At 35.9% G+C, this 21,986-nt stretch overlaps 1 protein-coding gene across 1 annotated transcript in view; it reads left to right on the forward strand.

Annotated features, from left to right (window-relative positions):
* The first annotated feature begins 784 nt into the window (after positions 1-784).
* The window catches only part of LOC132695671 (protein prickle-like), a 357,244-nt gene continuing 336,042 nt past the window's right edge, over positions 785-21,986 (forward strand). The window contains exons 1-4 of the mRNA XM_060660081.1: positions 785-1,022; positions 3,769-4,069; positions 4,126-4,421; positions 5,155-5,770. Of these exons, the coding sequence (XP_060516064.1) occupies positions 4,017-4,069; positions 4,126-4,421; positions 5,155-5,770 (965 nt within the window). The 5' untranslated portion in view covers positions 785-1,022; positions 3,769-4,016. The remainder of the gene's footprint in view (positions 1,023-3,768; positions 4,070-4,125; positions 4,422-5,154; positions 5,771-21,986) is intronic.

Below are 21,986 nucleotides of genomic sequence, written 5' to 3' on the forward strand. Positions count from 1 at the left end.
TCAAGAAATTATTATTTTTATTATGTCTATTTAAAAAACTCAAACAAAACTGGATCCTCTTTTGACATTCTTCTGCACTTAGTTTTTGAATTTGACGAAATTTAAGAGAATTATATTTATATTCTTTCAAAACTGAGTGGATCGATCCCCGAGAAATAGCTGTTGGAAATATCTGTTTTGACGGAGCTCGGCGCTCTGTCAGAAAATTGATAGTTTTGTTTTATACGTCACTTGTAAAAAAACTTGGTTACTAACGCTACATTTTGTTTTTTTGTTTACCTTGATATCTCTAAAAACAAAAAAGTTACAGCCAATTAAAATATTATCAAGATAAATTCAACGCGCGGTGCAATAGATTGCAACCTGTACCAATGTCTAGAGAAATTTTAGTGACAAACTAATTACGTGTAGTATGATTTTAATGTTTTCCTATGGCAGCAACCTTCACAATTTTTAATGTTGACTGTTTTGCAATTCATTTATTTAAATAATAAAAATTCTTAATTCACGCAAAGTCACAAAATACAATTATTCTGGCTGATAAAAAATGGATGCAAATTAACTACTCCCAAAAATGAGATGTTCCTAAAGATATTTAATTACAGATAAGAGCCGAGTATTGCGCCCAGAAAACGGAATCACGGATATATGTGGAGTTAGCGACGAATAAAGAACTTTGCATTTGCACCTATATTTTTATGAAAACTAAAAATTGCAACAATGAATTGTTATTAAATAACAAAAGTTGAGGGGTCATCCCGGAGACAAAACTAACCAAAACTACGAACTACGAAGAAAATTGGCGTTGTTGCCAAGTTGTGACGGAAATATGAAAATCTTGTCATACTTTGGGATTTGTCAACCATTTGTCAACCATCAATCATAAAAGTCAAATAAATTTTACAAATAACTAGTAAATATATCTCTAGAATACCCAATTATACACCGATTTTAAGACGTCAGCTTTGTTACCTACGGCTGCGAGCTATTTCGGACATTTCCAGGATATTAAGCACGGGTTTGTAAGTAATCAATGTAATGGAAACGTTTGATAAACTCGATGGTTTGATTTAGTTTGGATGTCTTTTCCGCACCCGTCTCTCAAAAAAAAATTAACATTTCAAAGTAATGGACAAAGCGGACTATAGTTGATAGCGTAGGTTGATGAGAGAGCCGTTGAAGAAAACAAACAAACATGTTGAAACGCCTCGCTTGGTACCGCGTACATTCCACCACTCTCTGCGTCTCCCATGGTTTTATCACAAGGTTCAGCTGTGGTTTTATTGTCCCTGATTAAACATTTACCAAAACGAAGCGACCCAAGATAAAGGTCGGCCCAGTCGTGAAGCGTTTTTAAAACGTTTTAAAATTTACGGCCGCCTAAAAAAAGGGGTATAAATATATACCGCAATGGCGGTCTGCCTTCCAGTTTTCGTACGAGTCGCGAGCGTTTTAATGGGCTTTTTACTAATTCCCGATTCGCCGTAATTAAAAAAAGAATTCGGGTGGGTTGCTGCGGGGCACTTAAACGGGCTCGTAAAATTCGAGAAATTACGCTTGGGAGCATTAAAGAAAGTTATAATGTAAGACATAGATCGAATGGTTTTAAATATTTGATCTGATTTTGGTTACCTCACCTGTATTTGAAATTTTATAAAAAGTCACGATATATGAAAAATATGGATTAAGTGAATTAGTTATTTGTTATGGTTGTTATTTAATGTTATTTTTCAAAGGGAAAAAGTAATTTCGTATTTAAATTGTCTATTTCTCTTCTTTTTCTGGTTTACTATTATGTTTTTAATTTTGCAGCAGATAAGTTTTTGCTTTTAAAATATATTCTTATTTCTATGTAAAAATTTATTTAATTAAGTGAAATTGAAAAAAACGGCAGGTCAAATCAATCAGTCATAACTTGGGTGTAATTTTATTTCAAATTATTATTACAATATTTATTATTTTATGTAACTCTAAGACCAAAATAGCAACAGATTATTAACTCTAAAAAGCTTAATTACAAGAGAAATTACTGACTTATGCGTGTGAAAAAAAAATCAAGACCAAAACTTATTAAAGTTATTTTGACGCTGAATTCATTTAAGAACAAGTGTTATTGAGTTTCAGTCTTTTCAATCTTACCGCCTGTATGACTAATAATAATAAAAAAATCAATAAAGGTGGATATAGCATTATTATTTTTTAATTCAAAGCGCTCGTAAACATCTATATGACACTAATCAAATTCTTTATGATGCTTTTCGAGAGACCGAGCTTTTTTTAAAGCGGTATATAAAGCAAAGATCGGGATATTATCGGGGGGTCTAAAATATTTTCACACCTTTTGTTATCTCGGTGTTTACGGGAAAGCTCGTCTGCTAGGTTGGCTTGCGGAATTTGACACTTGATAATTTGAAAATTCCTTTACCGCTTGCTTTGGAATATCAACTTATGATAAATAATACGCCGGTGCAATCGAGCTTGGGCAAACTCCTTTTTTTAACACTGTCGATAACACGATATACTCCCGATCTGCACAAAATATCGAAAAATTAAGCTACTTTCACGATGAAGTGAATTATTTAAAAGTTGGGAATTAAACAAATGACTGTGGAAATCAATAATCATGTAGTTTATGTTAGCGATTTAATATAATATATTTCAATAGACTTTATTGGCCCGTCAAAGGTTAAACAACTTTTGAAAGAACAATAGTTTCTTTCGTTTAAATACATACAAAAAAAGAAAAAAGAGAAATAAGGTTAGTAACATTGATACATTTTCTGAATCGTCGTTGGATATCCACTTGGCAATGTGGCGGCATTGAGAAATAAAACTTTGTATAGTAATAATCGGCCATATTATTAGTTTTATCAATTAATTTATTTGACAATGTTGTTCCCGAAGATTCTCGATGAGATTGAGGTCCAGCGGTTGTGCTGACCATTGAAGTACCTACCTGTGGATTAGTGTCATGGAAGACTGTTTCGGATCATTGTTCTGCTGCCATTCAGCATATGGCAACATAGTATTTTGGAGTATGCTGCTCTGTCCATGGTCCCTTTTATAAAGTGTAATGAACTTCACAAAAACATCTTTCAGGCTTAATTGATGGTATGATACATAGGGCGAAATCTATTATTAATTTACGTCTTATTCCCCTCATTCTGTCAGAATTAAGCATTTTGTAACGATATTCGTCGTCAAATAATATCTTTCTTAAACTTTTAAGTGTCTAGTTCAAATGTCGTTCAAATTCAAAGCTGAAAGGAGCCCTTTGAAAATTTCTCTCAGAAACAGTTTCGCCTCGACTGATCGCCGTTGTACAATCCTCGCGCTAACTTGCAGTCGAAGATTTCTTTACGAAATTCTTTCGATTCTTCAATCAATCCAAAACGTATTTTTCCTGGGCCTTCCGCTTTTGTTTCATTATAATGTGAAATAAGGCTCGAAATACTCTATTTTGGCACATTACACTCCTTGGAAATAGATCTAAGACTTTCCTTCTAAAAGGCGTTTACTGGACCTCCGTCGAGATTGGTTTTCGTTTTTTTATATTTATTTTTCCAAAAATAGGAACCATAAAGCTTAAGGCACCTGCAAAATTTTATGTTATGTTTAAATTTAGCTTTATAGTAACTTGTTGTACTTTTGTCCCGCTTGTAAAATGAATCGTTGCAACAAATATTGATATACTAACCCATGTTTGACATATCTAAATAATATTTCACCATGATCCTTTAAACTACACAATACTGTAACGTGAACCAGGAATTACAGTTACCCCAAAACAGACAATATTAGAATCCAGTACTTGACATAAACGAGACACCGTCGGCCATTTTTCCCCCTCTTCAGCCGCCACCCCCGTCCAAAAAAAAATGAAATCGTCCGGACTTGCGAACAAGAACCCGCCGCCTCCAGCGGCGGCGGCGGCCGTCTCGTTGTCGGTGACAAACAAACAAAAGAGAATCGAACAAAGGGGCATCGGCGCTCTATTTCGGTGATGCTTAATCAACATGGAGGAGCGCAACGAGTCACGTGGCGGCAAGGGCCCGGCCGCCCCCGCGAGGTAAGAAATAAAGAACGCATATACACTGAGAATTTCTTCACTCGATGATCTTTCAGCGGGGTTTCGGAAACCGCGCGCAAATTTTCGGGCCCCATCAGCCCCCTTAGGATGCCGGATTTACCGCTCCCTACTCCGCCTCCGATGGCCAACATTATGACCACGTCGAGGTTCGATTTGCAGACCAGAGGCGGGTGCGGGTACAGACGTATTCTAAGCTCAAGGAGCACCGAATTCAGGTCTCCCACGTTGAGCCCCAGGAGTTTGGAGTATCGGTCGCCAGTTCTGGGTAGGGCGCATTTGTTCCACGGCGGGGAGTCCTACTGGGGCGGAGGATACGCCGGAACCAGTAGAGGTGAGTGAGAAATTCGAGAAAAACGTCTATAACAGGATTACTTTCTCTGCGCTAAGCCACTGCTCAGTATTACGCAATTGTGCCTTCTTCTTTTAAGAAAAGCTCTTTGTTTTTTTTTATCGCGCTACTGCAGACCATTATGTAACTTTGTTACTCTATAAAATGCTTTTCACATAACCAGTCGAAGCACTTCAAAGCTATGCCATACCTTGGCAAATATAAAAACTTATACCAGAAATAGCATTACTATCAATTTTGCGCAACCTGTATGATAGACAAATACCGTAAATACGAAAATTGTAGCTCTCGACGCTGCCTACAATAATTTTTAACCCAAATTGCCCCACTTTTCACGGTTTTTTATTTACGCCTAATAATTTAACTATTTAATAATGATTTTTTTAACTCCCACTCTCAAATTTCAAGTCGCTAGCGGCGAATTTTGGTTAGTTGTACTGTTAACATAGCCCAAAAGGAAGGAAAAATTAGGGTTGCCGTTGTCTGATCGGATTTATAATTCGTTGACAGAATATTGTTACTGGCACAAAAAAACATAAAAACCGTTTTTTTCCAAGCTGTGAAATTCGATTTATGAAAGTAAGCAGATTTAAAATTGTTAAACATATCTTTTACTTCTTCGACATAATTTGCGTTCTTGCAAAATATGGCTTCATTGATTGCATCAGTTTTTTTTTCGAGTTACCTTTCGCAAAACTTAATATTTTTATTGCAGGATCTCTAACTGATCAGCTGGGCTTATCGCCGCTGCCTCGCCACAGGAACTTCGAAAATCTCTCCCGCCCGTCGGACACGCCCTTCGCCTACCGCGAATCGAAATCCCGCGGAAAGTATTTTTCGCGCGACTCTTTAATCTCCCACGAGTTGGAAGAAGTCAAGACGCTCAACAAAGAGCTCCAGAGAAAGTTCTCGAGCGAGTGCGACGTCCAAACTCATAATCAGGGCAGTGAAACTTCGCCCGAATACCCCGCCGTCTTCTTCAACGAACATTACATATCGGACATTGACGAGAACGAGGAAATTAAAGAGTTTTCCATAGGGTACCGTACCCCCGAGAGACGGTACTCGGACCAATCGGATCGCAGTACGGCCAAACTGAGCGATTCCCAGAACTACCAAAGCGCTACGCTACCCTGTTCGTTCAGGAGCGTCGGCGGGGGGCGTAACGTTGGGGGCCTTATCAGTGGTAGCGTTTCTTCGATTAAGAGTTCGGATTACTGTGCTTTCGCGCCGGTTGCCTGTCATGTTAAGAGGGTGGAGTTTAGCGGTGATAGTACCGGGAAGGTGATTAAGAGTCCCCAGAGGACCGTAGTCAAGCTGGCTAAGATCAGGTGAGTTTGGTGTCCGAGGTTGGGCGTTGGACGGAGGAAATTAATTGCGGATTGCGTGACTGATAACTCATTTATTTTAATGATATCTTTACAACTTACAAATGGCAATGTCACCCCGCTTAAAATTTAACGTTCAAACTAATTTATATAACGTTTATTTATATCAGTTTATATTTCCGCGCTGTACGGTTTCGCTGTTTGACTGACTGGCCAGCGAGCGGCGCTTCGCTTTTGTAGAAGCCGCAATATTATACAGGATGGGTAATCTTTAAACTGGCAATTCAAAATATTATTTTTTATTGCTTCTCGTGCTTTTTCATTTCTTAAGTATTTATAAAAGAAACTGGAAAATATATCTTGAACTTTTTAAATGCAAATATGTTAAAAACCGGTCTAAGCAAGTGTACTTTCTCTATGACAAATGTTTTTAGATTTCCACATGTAATAGCTATTAGATAATATGGTGGCCCTGCTGCAGTAAAAACTGATGCGCCGCAAGCGGCATTGGTAGTTTCGTAAGGAAGGTAGTGAATTTCCGCTCATCCCTCTACATTTCATCCACTAAGCTGTCCTTTGCGTTATTTTCTTTCTAAATAGGGATTTTCTCACACTTCCCGAACATTTAACGAGAACGAGGCACTTTTTAGGAGCAAGCAGTTTAGAGATTGCCTATATAAATGTGTGTTGCGTCTGCTAGCCATTCAGAGATAAACAACAACTGATGTCGTACTTTCTATTTTCCTTTTAAAACTGAATTACACGCTTACACATTTGGTAATTTTACAAGAAAAATTTACAAAATAATACTCGCAAAATTGGCGCGTAGCGTATCACGCTACCGTCTTGTCACCCCCACAGTTACCCACTTCGCCGTTCTCACTCGTCTTCTTATTAACTTCTGACAATACACTTTACCACAAACACAACTGGGACAAGGTATTGGGCGCACCACAAATGAATCATCCTGTATATTTAAAATACTTTTTTATATTACCCAAATGGGAATTCGTTAGTATTATTTAAGAGTTTAAAATTAAAAACACCAGGTGCGACAAACTTGCTCAAAGATTTTAAAAGAAAAATGCGAGATGGAAAATGACATGGTTGAGGTGCCTCAGCACAGATGATTGCTGCTTACATTAGTACGTCGCAACGCGGAAATTGTTAACAAATACGACAACAGTAGTGGTGCGGCAAGGTCAAAGGTTATCTATCTTTATTTAATAATAATCTGTATTTTTTAATAAACTATTATGCATTTGTGACGTCCAATTTACCTATAACCCTCTTCAAGGAATCGCACTAAAATATCGACTCTCTTTAGTTCTCAGAACGACGCGACGGTGACCTAACGCACCATATAAATAAATAAATAGAAATTTAATTGTATTTTTAAAATTATTTGGGTCAATTGACTCTTCAAATTTGACCGGTTAATTCCACAACCCCAGACAACAGCGTGTTGTTGATTTTAATAATCACGGTATATGTTTTTTTGTTTTATAAATATATACCGGGTGAGCAGAAAGTAGGTATAATATACTCCATCGTATTTGTTTTTATAGAAAACTTTCCCATAAGAGTTTTTAGATTGAATTTTAAAATAAATTTATAGAAAGCAAAAAAACTGCTAAATTCAAGTTACCTAAACATAAAAAAATTGAGGCCAACGGCAAAAAATTCAAACTGACAAAAAGTGATAACTATCGTCACAGTAAGACGAATATTTTAGTATATATTTGATGCATTAACTTTGTAAGAAACTTTATTTAAAAATATATATTTCAGACATAAAAATTCATTTCTGCCAAGATTAGTTAGCTGCGCTGCTTTAGGTGTACACTTAGAAAAGCTCAACAATGCACAGGGTGAAACAAAAAAACGTGAAATAGAATTGGATTAATTTTGAAAAATACTCAGTTAAGAAAAGCTGTTTTGTAGACTCTTATAATTTGAATGTTTTCAATTAGTAGTGAAAAAAGTCAAGATTGCATTTCTCACTAACTTAACGCATATTTCTATTCTTTTTACTCATGTTTTCTCATTACGGGAAAATATAAAATTAGAAACAAATCGTGCAGATAAAAATCAGATATTTGGATTCATTTAGCATTTTCATCCATCCCCGTATACAAAGGTTCACCTCGTTGTGCTTCTCGACCTTGGCATACCGTCCGTATACCGCCGGCAATTATTTATACCGGGCAAAATCGAAAAACAAACACTTATTAATCCTTCGGGGTAATAACTTACGCCCCGTATCTCATTTAAAAATAAAAATCGGGCGAAAATAATAAGAAACCCGTCGCACCATAAATAAATCGATTAAAACGCAATTTCGTATCGAACGTATATCTGCAGCGATAAACCAGTTTGTCCGTTAAAGCAATTTTGCAATTACGTACGGTATATATAGGTGTATCCGACCAATCGTACGTCGTACTCCATAGCAGTTAGGATTTGGGATGACCCGTTCGGTATAAGCTCACCGGGCCATATAGTCGAAATTGTAATAAATAAGTAAAATTTAAAGAAAACACCGCAAATAAATAATAAAATAATAATAAATCCGACTTCAGTTATTTCGGATTGAAATTTTGAATCGAGAAGGACTTTTAACTCACCATTTAAAAGGCTCGTCACAACTCCGTGTTAAATTTTTTGACGAAACCTTTATTTTTGTAACTATTAAGATATTGTAAGAATATTTTAGTAACTGTAGCACTGTAGCGCTTAACGATTTTTAATGATTTAATTATTTTTCAGAAACCAGTCAACATCTCTGAAAGTCAGAGTTAATGGAAAATGAGTTACAAGTTCTGACTTAAATAAAACTAACTTATTTTTTAGAAAATAACAGAGAAATTAAGAGAATTTTTTATTGTTGGTGGCCTTTCGGAGTAATTTTTCATACGTACTATTTGAAAAAAAAAATTAGCAACCATTATAAGAAAACATTTAAAATTAATGTTTTAAAAATATGCGAATACTTTTTCTTTTGATTTTTGATACGAATGGTTCAAATAATAAATACATTAATTGAATTAACGTAGCTATTTTTTTCTGTGATTGTTGGTGTTCGTTGAACTCTCAAATTGGCCACGCTGATTTAAAGAAACATGAAAAATATGTCTGGATGTTTACTAGACAATTTCTATACAATTTTACCCTTGGAACCCTTTATCCTAAGCAAAATAAAGCAAAAATGCGAATAACTGAGAATAAAAATAGGGACATTTTCCTACTTTTTACAAAACTCCTGGATTCCTCCTGCTGAACTTGCTGCCAATCATCCTGTTGGCTTCTTCAGAGCTTGACTGAAACTGGCTCGCATTTTACTCTGAACCTGCTGAGGGGGTGGAGCTTAATGAGGGGCATACACACGGTCTCGGGTCACTGATTCCCATATTGATGACAGATAAAGACCTGACTTTCGTGACTGAATTAAAACACCTTACCTCTGCTGTTCTCTCTAATAATTTCCGCATTAAAGATATTAAGCGTTCGATCAAAAAATACACTTCACCACAACCTTCCAATAGCAATGAGACCGAAAAACATCCTACACTTGGCACTGTGGTCCTTCCTTACATTCAAAATCTCACTGACCACATATTAAAAGTTATAAAGAAGTATAACGCCAAAACCAGATTTACCACTTGTTCAAAAATCTCTCAACATCTTCGGTCCGTCAAAGATAAAATTCCACTTGAGATGCCAGGAGTTCACAGCATTCCATGCATATGCGACAAAGAATACATTGGAGAGACCGGACGAAAAATATCAACTAGGCTCACAGAACACGACAAATAAACTCATCAGCTGTTGCCGAACACAATCACGAAACCGGACATAAAATTATATTCGAAAAAACTAAAATTCTTGCAGGTAATCATTTCTTCTACCAACGAAAAATCCTAGAGTCTATAGAAATCTGTAAACAACCTAATAGTCTTTGTTTTGTCCGCGCGGAAACGGACTTTGGCCGCAGCTGGCACAGCAAGAAGTCGCAAAAATTACTCAAGACAGGATCAAAATATTTTTGATTACTTAACTGACCCTACCTCGCTTTTGGTCTTCCTTCCGGAGGGGCCGGCCCGTGCTGCGTTCTCTGTGCCTCGAGTGGTGAGGAAATTTGTTGATCACCACGCGTATGACCGGATGCGTTCAACGGCACTTTTTGAACCACACGATGAGAGCGACCGATTTAGCGCTTCACCGTGATTTTTAGTGGAGCATGCGCCTGAGGGCGCTGGCGGGTATAGATGGCCAGTTAAGTTCAAGAATTTAATACCGCGAGGAAAGGAAGAAGAATAACTTCTTGGTGCTGTACTCGCGGCCAATCGATAAGCTATAGATTTATATATATAAATTCATAAGAAGTCGAAAAATAATAAAACGAAAACTGAACAGTCTTAATCGCGACTCAGGGAATCAGTCATCCGAGACGGTGTTTATGCCCCTCATTTAGCTCCACCTCCCTCAAACAATATGTAAGCAGGTACAGAGTAAAACGCTAGCCAGTTTCAGTCAAGCTCTGAAGAAGCCAACAGCAGTTCGACTCAGCAAAAACCGATGCAGGAGGAATCCAGAAGTTCTGTAAAAAATATTACAGTAGCCTGTGGAAGTTTTTTTGAAAAAAAAGGGACATTTTCGTTTTTTGTTTATGGAAATAATTGTTAACTATGTCAATTTCGTACCAGAATTTTTTTTTTATTATTGGATTGTTTTTGTTGCATGTTTTGGTTAGTTTCCATTTATGCAAAAAAAAACAAAAATGGATAAAATTCAAAGCTCTTCGGGTGGCTGCCAATTTCTACAACTTAAAATGTCGACAGTAGAAAACTACCGATGGAGTTCAACGCGACGACGCGTAATCTCATACCGCCATACCAGCAGCAAGTACTGCGTTTATTGACACACACATAAAAAAAAAACTAGCTTCGTCGACAATAATAAAACAATTTGAAAAGATCACGTTTTACCAGTTTCGAGTGAGATTCTCAACGGGCGGCGTAGAACTTTCGTACGGTACGCAAGGAGGGGCGGGGGAATTATTTCGTTATATTATTCGAGAACCGGTCTTTTGTTGTACCTAGGCGGAGCGTGTCAGGTGCAAAATCGACTACCGAACTATAAAAACCGTTTTACGGTCCGGTTGTTACGAAATCGGACAAAAGACGACGACATGGCGGTGATCACTTGGGTATTATTTTTTTCGGTGTGTCGCCCTTTTTTTTTCCTTTACTACCTCGCGGTCTGCGTTTCTCAATCGATCGGGTTTCGACCGTGTCTCGAGTATCGTCTCTTTTTTCCGGACAGTCGACCTGGCCCCACCGATTTCATAGAAATCAATAAGCATAGCCCCTTTTTTTCTTTTCGGAAATAAATTAAAAATTAAACAATTATGAATGAAAAAGCAAAGATACTAAATTTTTAATGGAAATATATTGCTCCGTTCTTCCTGCAACATTTCTGCTAGATCATCAAAATTGTTGTCCTGACAATCACTTACTGAACCTCCTCTGAAGAATATCCTGAAGACTTTCAATGGGATTTAAGGCGCTAGCATTTTCTGGTCCTTCTAATACCCAATATGGTGTTCCTGAGAATGAAAGAAATGTGGAGTCTCATATTATCGTGTTAAAGTATAAAGTCTAACTCATGTCAGTAAAGAGAAGAATGTAGGCCTCAATGCAAGTTGGTTGCAGAAATTCCTCTTCAGACTATAATAATTTTCAAAATGGATAGTTTCTCATTGAAAAAATTGTGGATATATTGAACCGTACAACGGTTGTTACCCTTTCACTGACACTATTATGGTCTTCTTGTAACCGACTAACCAAAGCTAACCAAATTCCCTATGTGGGTAAATTACCGAATGACTTCTTCGCAGTCTCCGGGGTATACTCCTAACAAAGAGTCTTCTTCAAACAAAAAGTAGGTACTCATACCAATTCATCTTGCCTTAAACGTGCCCTAACTTCCACCCAAAACAACCATTTTCTAAACAAAACATGCTTTTGGATCTTAATGTTCTTAGTGATATTCAAGCTTCAAAATATTCTGTTTCCGCTAGTGATAATAACCTATTAGAAAATTTGCTGATCAATTTTAGTATTAAAAAATTGTCTGTAATGGTAGGAGTTGTATATGATTAACCCACAGGGTGTTCTGTAGGGGAATCCTAGAAACTCGTATCATACACTATTATCTGAATTTACACCGAGATTTGACTACACACGTATCATCGGTGATGTAAAAGTGAACTTATTGGATACTTTAAATCCTATTATATCTTATATATATATATATATATATATATATATATATATATATATATATATATATATATATATATCCATGTACCCACAAGAGTCACTGCAACTACAGCGAAGCTTCCGGATCCTATTTTCATCATAAGTAATATATTGCATGTGAAAGATCATGGCGTATTGAACACTGACTTAATTTGCCCTAACAGTTTGGTATTTTGCGAGGGAATGTATACTAACAGATGCTACAAGCATTTTGGACAACGCAGCTTTTTGCTATGATATGAACAAAATTGATTGTAACGAACTCTATTATATGAATGATATTGATAGCAAAATTGAGTTTCTTACTGTGAATTTGGTTAAAATATTCTGTGCGTCTGAGTAAGCCTCCCTAGCTTACAGATATTCTTAGGGAAATTTTTCTAGAGCGGGATCGAGCATTTCAAAAGTATAAATCAGCTTCAAATTGGGATGCCTATAAGCACCTTCGTAATTTTGCATTTTCCTCTTTGAGGCGTGAAAAAGCGCCGTATCTTAAGTTTATCGAGTCTCAGGATGCGTCGACTCTGTGGAAACGTTTGAAATCTGCACATGTACTCACTAAACCAAGATCGCAAGACGCTAAATAGACATTGTCTTGAGGCCTTTTCAGGTACACAGGCTGATGCCGAAGCTGCGACATAACGGTTCTGAGTTTCACTTTCGCTTAAATCAAATGCTTCGGGAGTTACTGGTTACTTTCCAGCCTGCTGGAAGGCAATTGTTATGTATCCCGTTTCTAAAGTAAGTTCTCTTGAATCGCTTAATGACCTAAGCTTACTACCTGTGTAGAGTAAGGTTCTGGAGAGGATTGTCTACTTACAGCTCTATGAATTTGTTAAAAATAATAACATCCTATCTGTTTTGCAATCGGATTTCCGTCCGGCCCACAGTACTGCAACAGTTTTGTTGAATGTGACGGATTGAATTTTTCAAGAGTTTAGGTGACAAATTCTACTCGACATTTCTCGAGCTTTTGATTGTGTGCATCATTCACTTTTATGTGGTAAATTGCAATATTTTGGACTATCTGAGGGTCCACTGGCCCTCTTTTGCAACTACTTGCAAAATAGAAGACAAGTTGTTGGGACCACAGCTGGTGTGTCGAAGGTTAGTGAAGTAGTATCAAAGGTTTGGAGTCGCTATTATTTTTACTGTATATACTAAAAGTTCAACTGCTGGGGCTGTTGACACGCACGACTGGTCTACTGGGCATATCTTATTTATGTAATTTTTAGTTAAATTATATATATATATATATATATATATATATATATATATATATATATATATATATATATATATATATATATATATATATATATATATATATATATATATATATATATATATATATATATATATATATATATATATATATATATATATATATTCCTATATTCCGGGATATCATCCGTTCGCTTGTTGAACTCCGACTGGAATCCTGCAGGCGTTTCGCCAAAATCTCACTTGGCATCTTCAATGCTCGCGCTCCGAAAACACTTCGAACACTGGGAGGTTATCGGCGGTCCGTGCGGTATTTATACCCTGCGCCGGAGATGGTAACGGTGCCGCTTGTGCGGGAGCGGAGGAGGAGGTGGCTCTAATAAATCTTGTTTCCCCAATGGGTTAACCTGTTTCAGAGTTAGGGTGAAATCTATTAAATCTATCACATCCATAGGTGGAATACTGGGAAATAAGTTTTGTACATCAAAAGACAATAGCGTTGCATTAGAAGGGATTTTGATATCTTTAATTTTGTTGATTAATTCAAAAGAATTTTTTATTGCAAATTTTGGTTTAAAATCTGTGAATATATATATATATATATATATATATATATATATATATATATATATATATATATATATATATATATATATATATTCTCACGTATTGATTCACGGATGGAAAAATGTGATAATCATGAAGAGGTTGGCAATCACAGGTGAGAGAGGTGATCCCATTGCTGCTCCATCTATTTGTCGGTAAATTTTCCCGTTGTGCATAAAGTAAGCGTTTTTCAGGCAATGTCTTGACAGATCCATTATGTATGGCGGAAGATCTTCGTTTTCTTCTATAAGCAAGAGTGCCTCTTCTACTGGAATACTCGGGTAGAGGATTTGACATCGAAACTTGCCATAATGTCGTCCTTGTCCATCCTGAGAGAACCTAAAATCTGAGTGAAATGTTCTGAGTTTTTAACATAGGAATCTGCCTTTTCCACTATAGGCTGAAGTGTACTGGCCAGATGTTTTTCCAGCTTGCATAATGGTGAGTTAAAGGCGCTTACGATTGGACGCAGGGGAACCCCGTCCTTATGGATCTTTGGGAGCCCGTAGAATTTTGGGCAACGACTCGATTTTTCCCTCGGAATAAGTTTCTTCTTTGTATCCTCGTTTATTGATGAATCGAGAATTTTGGACTTAGTTGTTTTTTCCAAATATGTCGTGGGATCTCTGGTGACTAGTTTGTATATTGGGTCGTTCAAAATATCCTCCAATTTTGCATTATAATCCGACGTATTCATGACGACAGTGGCATTTCCTTTGTCTGCTGGCATTATTAGAATGTTTTCGTTTTTGTTTAGATTCCTTAAGGCTTGCATTTCTTCTCTGCTTAAGTTTGGTTGCGGTGGTTTTGACTGTCTTAAGACTCTGGCGACATCTTGCCTAATTAACTCTGCATCTTGTTCGTCTATGGTGGAAAGACTTGCTTCGACGTTGGAAACGATCTCTTCGACGGGTACTCTTTTTGGAGCTATTGCGTAGTTAAATCCTTTATTCAGTACGCTGACTTCTGTATCGGAAAGATGGTATGCTGAAATATTATGAACTGTACTGCTTCGGTTTGTATTTGGCACTTGTTCTGATTTTTTGGAATTTGACTGAAGGATTTCTAATTTCTTCCACAGTTTTTTTGACGTGATGTCCTTGTCTTTCTCAGTGCGCCATGATGTTAATAATTCTATGCGGTCCCACAGCAACTGATGGATCTTGTTGCTCAGTTTCAGGTGGAGTCTGAAAAGTTGTAGCTCAGTCTCACTAATTTCGTACCGGGTCCGCCTGATCTGGTCTTGGAGTAGGGCCTTGCTAGCTTTGTCCAGGATAGCTTGTGTCTTTCTGGTGCGTGTGTGATAAGACAACCTTGTAAATGTTGGCAGCAAGTTCTGGTTGCGGCAGCTTTTAAGAAAATTCAAGTTGCACAGCGAAATAACCCTCCTTTGTCTTAGTTTTTCATAACACTTGGTGGCTGTAAAGATCTCCTTCCCGTAAAGGTGTATGATATTCTCACGTATTGATTCACGGATGGAAAAATGTGTTCGAAGTGTTTTCGGAGCGCGAGCATTGAAGATGCCAAGTGAGATTTTGGCGAAACGTCTGCAGGATTCCAGTCGGATGCAAGATTTGCAGGATTCCAGTCGGAGTTCAACGAGCGAACGGATGATATCCCGGAATATAGTGTCATCATATATATATATATATATATATATATATATATATATATATATATATATATATATATATATATATATATATATATATATATATATATATATATATATATATATATATATATATATATATATATATATATATATATTTATACAGGGTTTTTCACTTAAAACTCCGCACGCCAATAACTCCAAAACGAAAAGAAATATTTAATTTATGTAAAAAGTAGTCGAAGTGTGGGGTCAAGTAGATATTTCCTAAAGTTTAAAAAATTCGACGCCTGTAAAGAGCTGGGCGTCGCGACGCGTCGGAAAATTATTCGATTGCAGAGACTTTGGAAATACGTGCATACAAAAGTACATATTATTTAAGAACTTTTTTGTTATTTACTCAAACTTATTTACTTTACCCGTTTCTAAGTTATACCGATTTAAAGTAAACATTTCTTGATTAATAAAAAATGTGATTAACGCTTATTTTTACAAGTATGCCATGAATGTTAGTTACTATGGCAACCATTGTTATCGCAGTTGTTTTAAGTGCAATTACAAACAATAGATTTCAACTATTTTAGTATGATTTTATTTATTATTTTTTATCGATTTAGTTCTGATAACATGATAAATAAATGAAAAAACAGTAAAATACCTACAAGTTAATAACCAAAATTATTATTGCAATTAACTACATAATAAGACATTTCAAAAATTTTGTTCAAAATTATGTCCATCTGCTCGAACACAACTATCAGAAACTTTTAACAGACGAGCTTGGGTCACTTGTAGGAGAGTCCTTCTTGTGATAGCGGCACACGCTGCACTAATTTTGTTAATGAGATCAGCCATATCTTCGATAGGTTCTTCATAGATAACGTTTTTTAGGTAGCCCCAAAGAAAATAATCTGGTGGTGTAATATATATATATATGTATATATATATATGTATATATATATATATATATATATATATATATATATATATATATATATATATATATATATATATATATATATATATATATATATATATATATATATATATATATATATATATATATATATATATATATATATATATATATATATATTTTATATTTCACTTTTCAAAAATAACTTTTTAAAAAAATATATTTATTAACTTTAAATTAAAATAAAAATCAAAATGAAATTGGACGTAATAACTTCGTGACGAGAGAATGTTATTAGACCGTTAAAATCAAACTAAAAATGGACATAATAACCTCGTGATGAGAGAATGTTATCAGACCGTTAAAATACAACTAAAAATGGATATAATAACCTCGTGATGAGAGAATGTTATCAGACAACGTTTTACAATAGAAATTCGTATTTATAATAAATTTATGCTGACGTTGACGGGGTCGACGGCTGCGGATGTTGCGACATATCGTTGACACGACGTTTTCGCAATCGTTGCACTCTTGCAGGTCGGTGGCATTTAACCCATGTGGACAATAGGATTTCCGGATATAACAGCTCCCCCATTAAGTGAAAAGGTGGAGCCTAGCTGCAGCTTTTCGTAGACTAATTAAAGCGTAGCTTCTCGGTCAGTTACTTCTGGGTGGATGCTAGTCCGTCTTTTCGGAGTTAGTGATTTGAGTTGCATCGGGAGCAGGGGTCTTCGACTTGGCTTCGGAGGTTGTTGGGGATCGTTACCATCGGCGATGCTGAGTATTGTCGGTTTCTTTCTCCGGCATTTGCAAATGAAACAGCAAAGTATTAGTTTCAGGGGTTTCAACTCTGGGGGTTGAAACTGGAATTTGAGAACAGCAATCATATGGAATCTTAACGGCGTGGCTCTTGTAGGTCACGTTCTTATATTCTTCGACACAGTGTTTAGCTCGTACTCTGGAGCTTCCAATAAATGCACTCGAATTTGTTTGCAGCTTTTTAGATCTTCAGGTATTACATAGAGTAAAGAATCGTCATCACGCGCAAAATATTTTATTATTGTTGCAATTATATGAAATAAACGTGTTCGATTGTCCAAAATTGGAATAGGTAAAACACGATGCAATGTGTATATTTTAGGTTCTATTAAGGGAATTCTTGATACAAAAACAATTTTATTTTCAGTTTGAAATGCTTCTAGCTCCATAATATCTACGTACCTTGCAATGCTCGAAGTATAGGGTGGTAGTGATAAATTATTTTTTTTTTGTCAAGGATTTTGAAATTTCCTGAAGAGAAATGACTAAATCTCGTGGGTAAATAATAGAGCAATGTAAAACTTTGATTCGTGTGAACGTGATTGCGTTTAATATATCGCTGAGGTAAGACTCTAGGTATACATAACCTTCCGTAAAGCTTTCGCAAAGATTAAGTGTTTTAATTTGACATTCGTAAAATGCTACGGTGTCCGAAATATCATAGAGAGATTTTTAAATTTGAGTTAGATCTTGATTAAAAGTTTCTTCGTCGATTCGGAGAGTTTAAATTGTAGAATTAAAAGATTTTGTTACTTTATTTATACATTCATTAAAGTATTCGCCGTCTGTAGAGTCTAGGTTTCCGGTAATTAATTTAAAAATAGTTCTTACACCGTTAATTAAACCGCGTTTAGTTCTAAAATTAAAATTTTCAGTGTTGATAGTAATTTCTGAAAATTTCTCTTCGACTGAGTCAGCAATTATAGTTAGAAGACTAAAATGAGTTTGGATACTTGTTTTTAAGGCTGTCGTACGAGGAAAAGAATCGTCTAACATTTTTTGTGAGAGAGGAAAGTATTTTGTTATTATGTCGTATGGTTTCTCGCAGAGGTTTTAGTTTTTTTTATAAACTAGCAGCTTCCATTTGTTGTTGGATACTTTTAGACTACTTTCTTCATGGTATAAGATGCCTACTGTATTATTTACTGGAGTAATGAGGATTTGGGGTGCGACCGTAGAGATCAGTCCCAAGATCTTGAAAGAAATTTGATTTAATCGTAATAAGGTTTAAACTTGTCAAAATTAAATTTTGAAACTTGTTCGGTAGCTAAATTTTTGACAGTGGCTGAAGTTTCAAATACTTCAAGAATTTCATACGGACCGTTAAATTTATTCTGAGCTTTATCGTTAATTTGAGTTTCCTTAACATAAACTTTATCTCCTACATTATATTTAGTCATATTTCTAGATATTGCTTGATCAAATCTTACTTTGGATTTTTGTTTTTGTTGATCAGTGCGGGTACGCGCGACTCTGTAATAATGCTGCATGCGATTATTTAGGTCTCGGATGTATTTGGTGATGAGTTGTTCTTCATTATACAGAATTTCTGGAGGCCTACTAGAAGTGTGCCCAAATATTAGTTCATAAGGGGAAAAACCATGCGTTTTATTCTTTGTGTTGTTGTAGCAGATTATTGCGTATGGAAGAGCATGAAAAGGGTGTTCTTTTGGATTTTCGGCTTTATGAGCTCGGATCATTTCTGTGAGCGTGGCATGGAATCTTTCTAGTGATCCATTAGATTGTGGGTGGCTAACGCTGGAGAAAGTTAACTTTATATCGTACAAAAGACAAAGATCTTTGACGAGGGAGTTATCAAATTCCCGGCCATGGTCACAATGTATTCTAAGAGGAGTTCCAAAATGTTGGAAGTAGAGAAGAAGGGTAGTAACGACTGTAGAAGCTTTTTTGTCTTTTATTGGATATGCCTGGGTGAATTTTGTGAGTTCGTCTCTTATGGTAAGGGCGTAATTACGAACTGGGAATTCGAAAATATCGATGTTAATGCGCTCAAAAGGAGTTTTAGGAGTTTCTGTGATAACTAATGGTGTGTTGAGGTTTTTACGATAGATCTTGACTTTTTGACATATTTCGCACTTTCTAATATAGTTTTCGACATCTTTGGTCAAGGTTGGCCAATTGTATTTTTGCTTTATGCGCTTAACTGTTTCGTTGATTCCGCGATGTAAATTATTTTTTCCTGAATGGTATTGGTCTAAAATGATAGGGATTTCGTCTTGATCGGGAGTTCGAACTATATCTTGGCAGATTCTTAGTTTTATATCCTTTTCGGAAAATATAAAGGAGAATACTTCTAATATTGGAAGTTGTAAGTTATTTTCAATACAATACAGTTTTGAAAGATCAAAGTCATTTTTAGCTGTGAATAAAATATAGAATAAATGTTGAACTACAGTTTCATTGTCATATGGAAGAGGGATCATATAATATTTCCTGCCTTTGACGGTTTTGCTAGAAAAAATGTTAATTTTGTTAAACGTAAAATTTATATCTTCTTCAAAAATATCGTCCATTATTTTGTTATGCAAATCATCAAGTTTTGATTGCCAAAAGAAAGTGACAATATCTTTGTGGTTTTTGTCGAGAAGTTGCGAATTAGAGGTTTCTATTTTGGAATAATCTATAAGGGATGTGGTTTTGTGAAGGTACGCGAAGTTGTTGTATTCTTCTGTAACTTCCGCTGTGTCGTCTTCGATATCTGAATTATTAGAATTGTCATCGTGAACGATTTCTTCTTTACTTGTGGATGGTCGGTTGTGAATGTCATCGTTATTAGGTGCAAGGATAAAAATTTTCTTTTGGAGATCGACGCAATCTTGAATATGGTTAATTTTAATACGGGATAAAGCGTCTGCGTTTTTATTTATTTTACCGGGCTTATACACAATGGTATAGTCGTATTCTTCAAGCTTAAGACGCCATCGAGCTAAACGACTACCAGGATCATTTATCGAAAATAGCCAAGTTAAAGGACGATGATCAGTAACGAGAGTAAATTTTCTTCCGAACAGATAAGGGCGGAAGTGTTTAACTGCCCATACTATGGCGAGAAGTTCCCGTTCTATAGTTGAATATTTCGTCTCTGCACTACATAAAGTTCTAGAGGCATATGCTATGGGAAGGTCTTTTCCAATGGGACCTTGTGAAAGAACTGCACCAATGGCAAATGCACTGGCATCGGTGGTTAGGACAAAAGTTTCCTCGAAATTTGGATAAATGAGTATTGGGTCACGTATTAGAGCGTTTTTAAGCTCATTAAATGAATTTTTGCATTCTGAATTGAATACGAAGGGTGTGTCTTTTTGGAGAAGTCTAGTTAAAGGTTTTGAGATCTTAGCGAAATTGGGAATAAAACGTCGGTAGTAACCGGCTAAACCAAGGAAGGATTTAATGTCTTTTGGTGATTTTGGTTCTGAAATTTTTTGAATAGCGTCTATTTTCTCAGGGTTGGGTTTGACTCCATCTGGGGTCACGAGATGCCCTAAATAAGCTACTTCCTTTCGAAGAAATTCACACTTGTCAGGTTGGAGTTTGAGGTTTGCACCACGAAGGCGTTTGTATATGTTCGTGTATGGTAGCGGAATAAACGATAATATCGTCCATGTAAACGAGACATCGTTCGTTTTGAAGACCTAAGAGAATGTTGTCCATGACACGTTGGAAAGTGGATGGAGAATTTTTTAGTCCGAAGGGTAAACGGAGAAATTCAAAATGACCATTTTCAACTGAAAATGCAGTTTTAGCAACGTCCTTGGGATCAATTTCAATTTGGTGAAACCCAGAGGCTAGGTCCAAAGTAGTGAAATATTGACATCTGCCTAACTGGTCTAAGAGATCGGAAATATTGGGAAGAGGGTATTTATCGTCGACAGAGACTTCATTTAGTTTGCGATAGTCGATGACTATGCGCCATTTTTGTTTCATAGAAGCGTCTAATTTTTTTGGGACAACCCAAACAGGGGAAGACCATGGAGAAGTGGAAGGTCGAATGATTCCTTGTTCGAGCATTTTGTTGATTTGTGACTTTACTTCTTGTTTGTGGACATGTGGGTACCTATATGATTTTGTAAAAATCGGTCTGGCGGTGTTCGTTTCAATAGTATGTTTAATTTCATTAGTAAAACTTAAATGATCTCCTTCTAAATAGAATATATCAGAAAAATCAAGACATAATTGTGTTATTAATTCTTTTTCTTCTTCGTTTAAATGATCGGTACGTAACTGGGATTGAATTATACCGCGCCTATCAACAGGTTGAGGATTTAAATTGAAAATATTATTTATTTCTTTTTCGTTAGGATTTGTATTAAAAGGTTCGATAGATAAATTTGAAAAATCTATAGTTTTTGGGATTGCATTAGCGTTAATAACAGTAGTAAAAAATTCACCTTTGTTATTTACTTTAACTAAAGCATTAGGTAACCTAACTTTTTCGCATTCTTGAGAGTGGAGAATAGCGTCTGTGTTTGTTAAACTACATTTTAATTTGAAAATTCTTTCGGTCCTAGGTTCGATTGAAATTCGATTTTGAATATTTTGTTCAGGTTTTTTACAAATTTTGGGAAGAACAGATTCGTGTCCTACTTTATGCAAAGGCATTGTTTTGAAATTCGTTATAAGTTTTTTGGACTTTAAATCGATTATACATTGGTAGCGATCAAGAAAATCTAAACCGAGAATTCCGTCAAATTCGAT

This window comes from Cylas formicarius, unplaced genomic scaffold, assembly GCF_029955315.1.
Source record: "Cylas formicarius isolate icCylForm1 unplaced genomic scaffold, icCylForm1.1 PGA_scaffold_10__41_contigs__length_53128322, whole genome shotgun sequence".
In the NCBI taxonomy this organism is placed as follows: domain Eukaryota; kingdom Metazoa; phylum Arthropoda; class Insecta; order Coleoptera; family Brentidae; genus Cylas; species Cylas formicarius.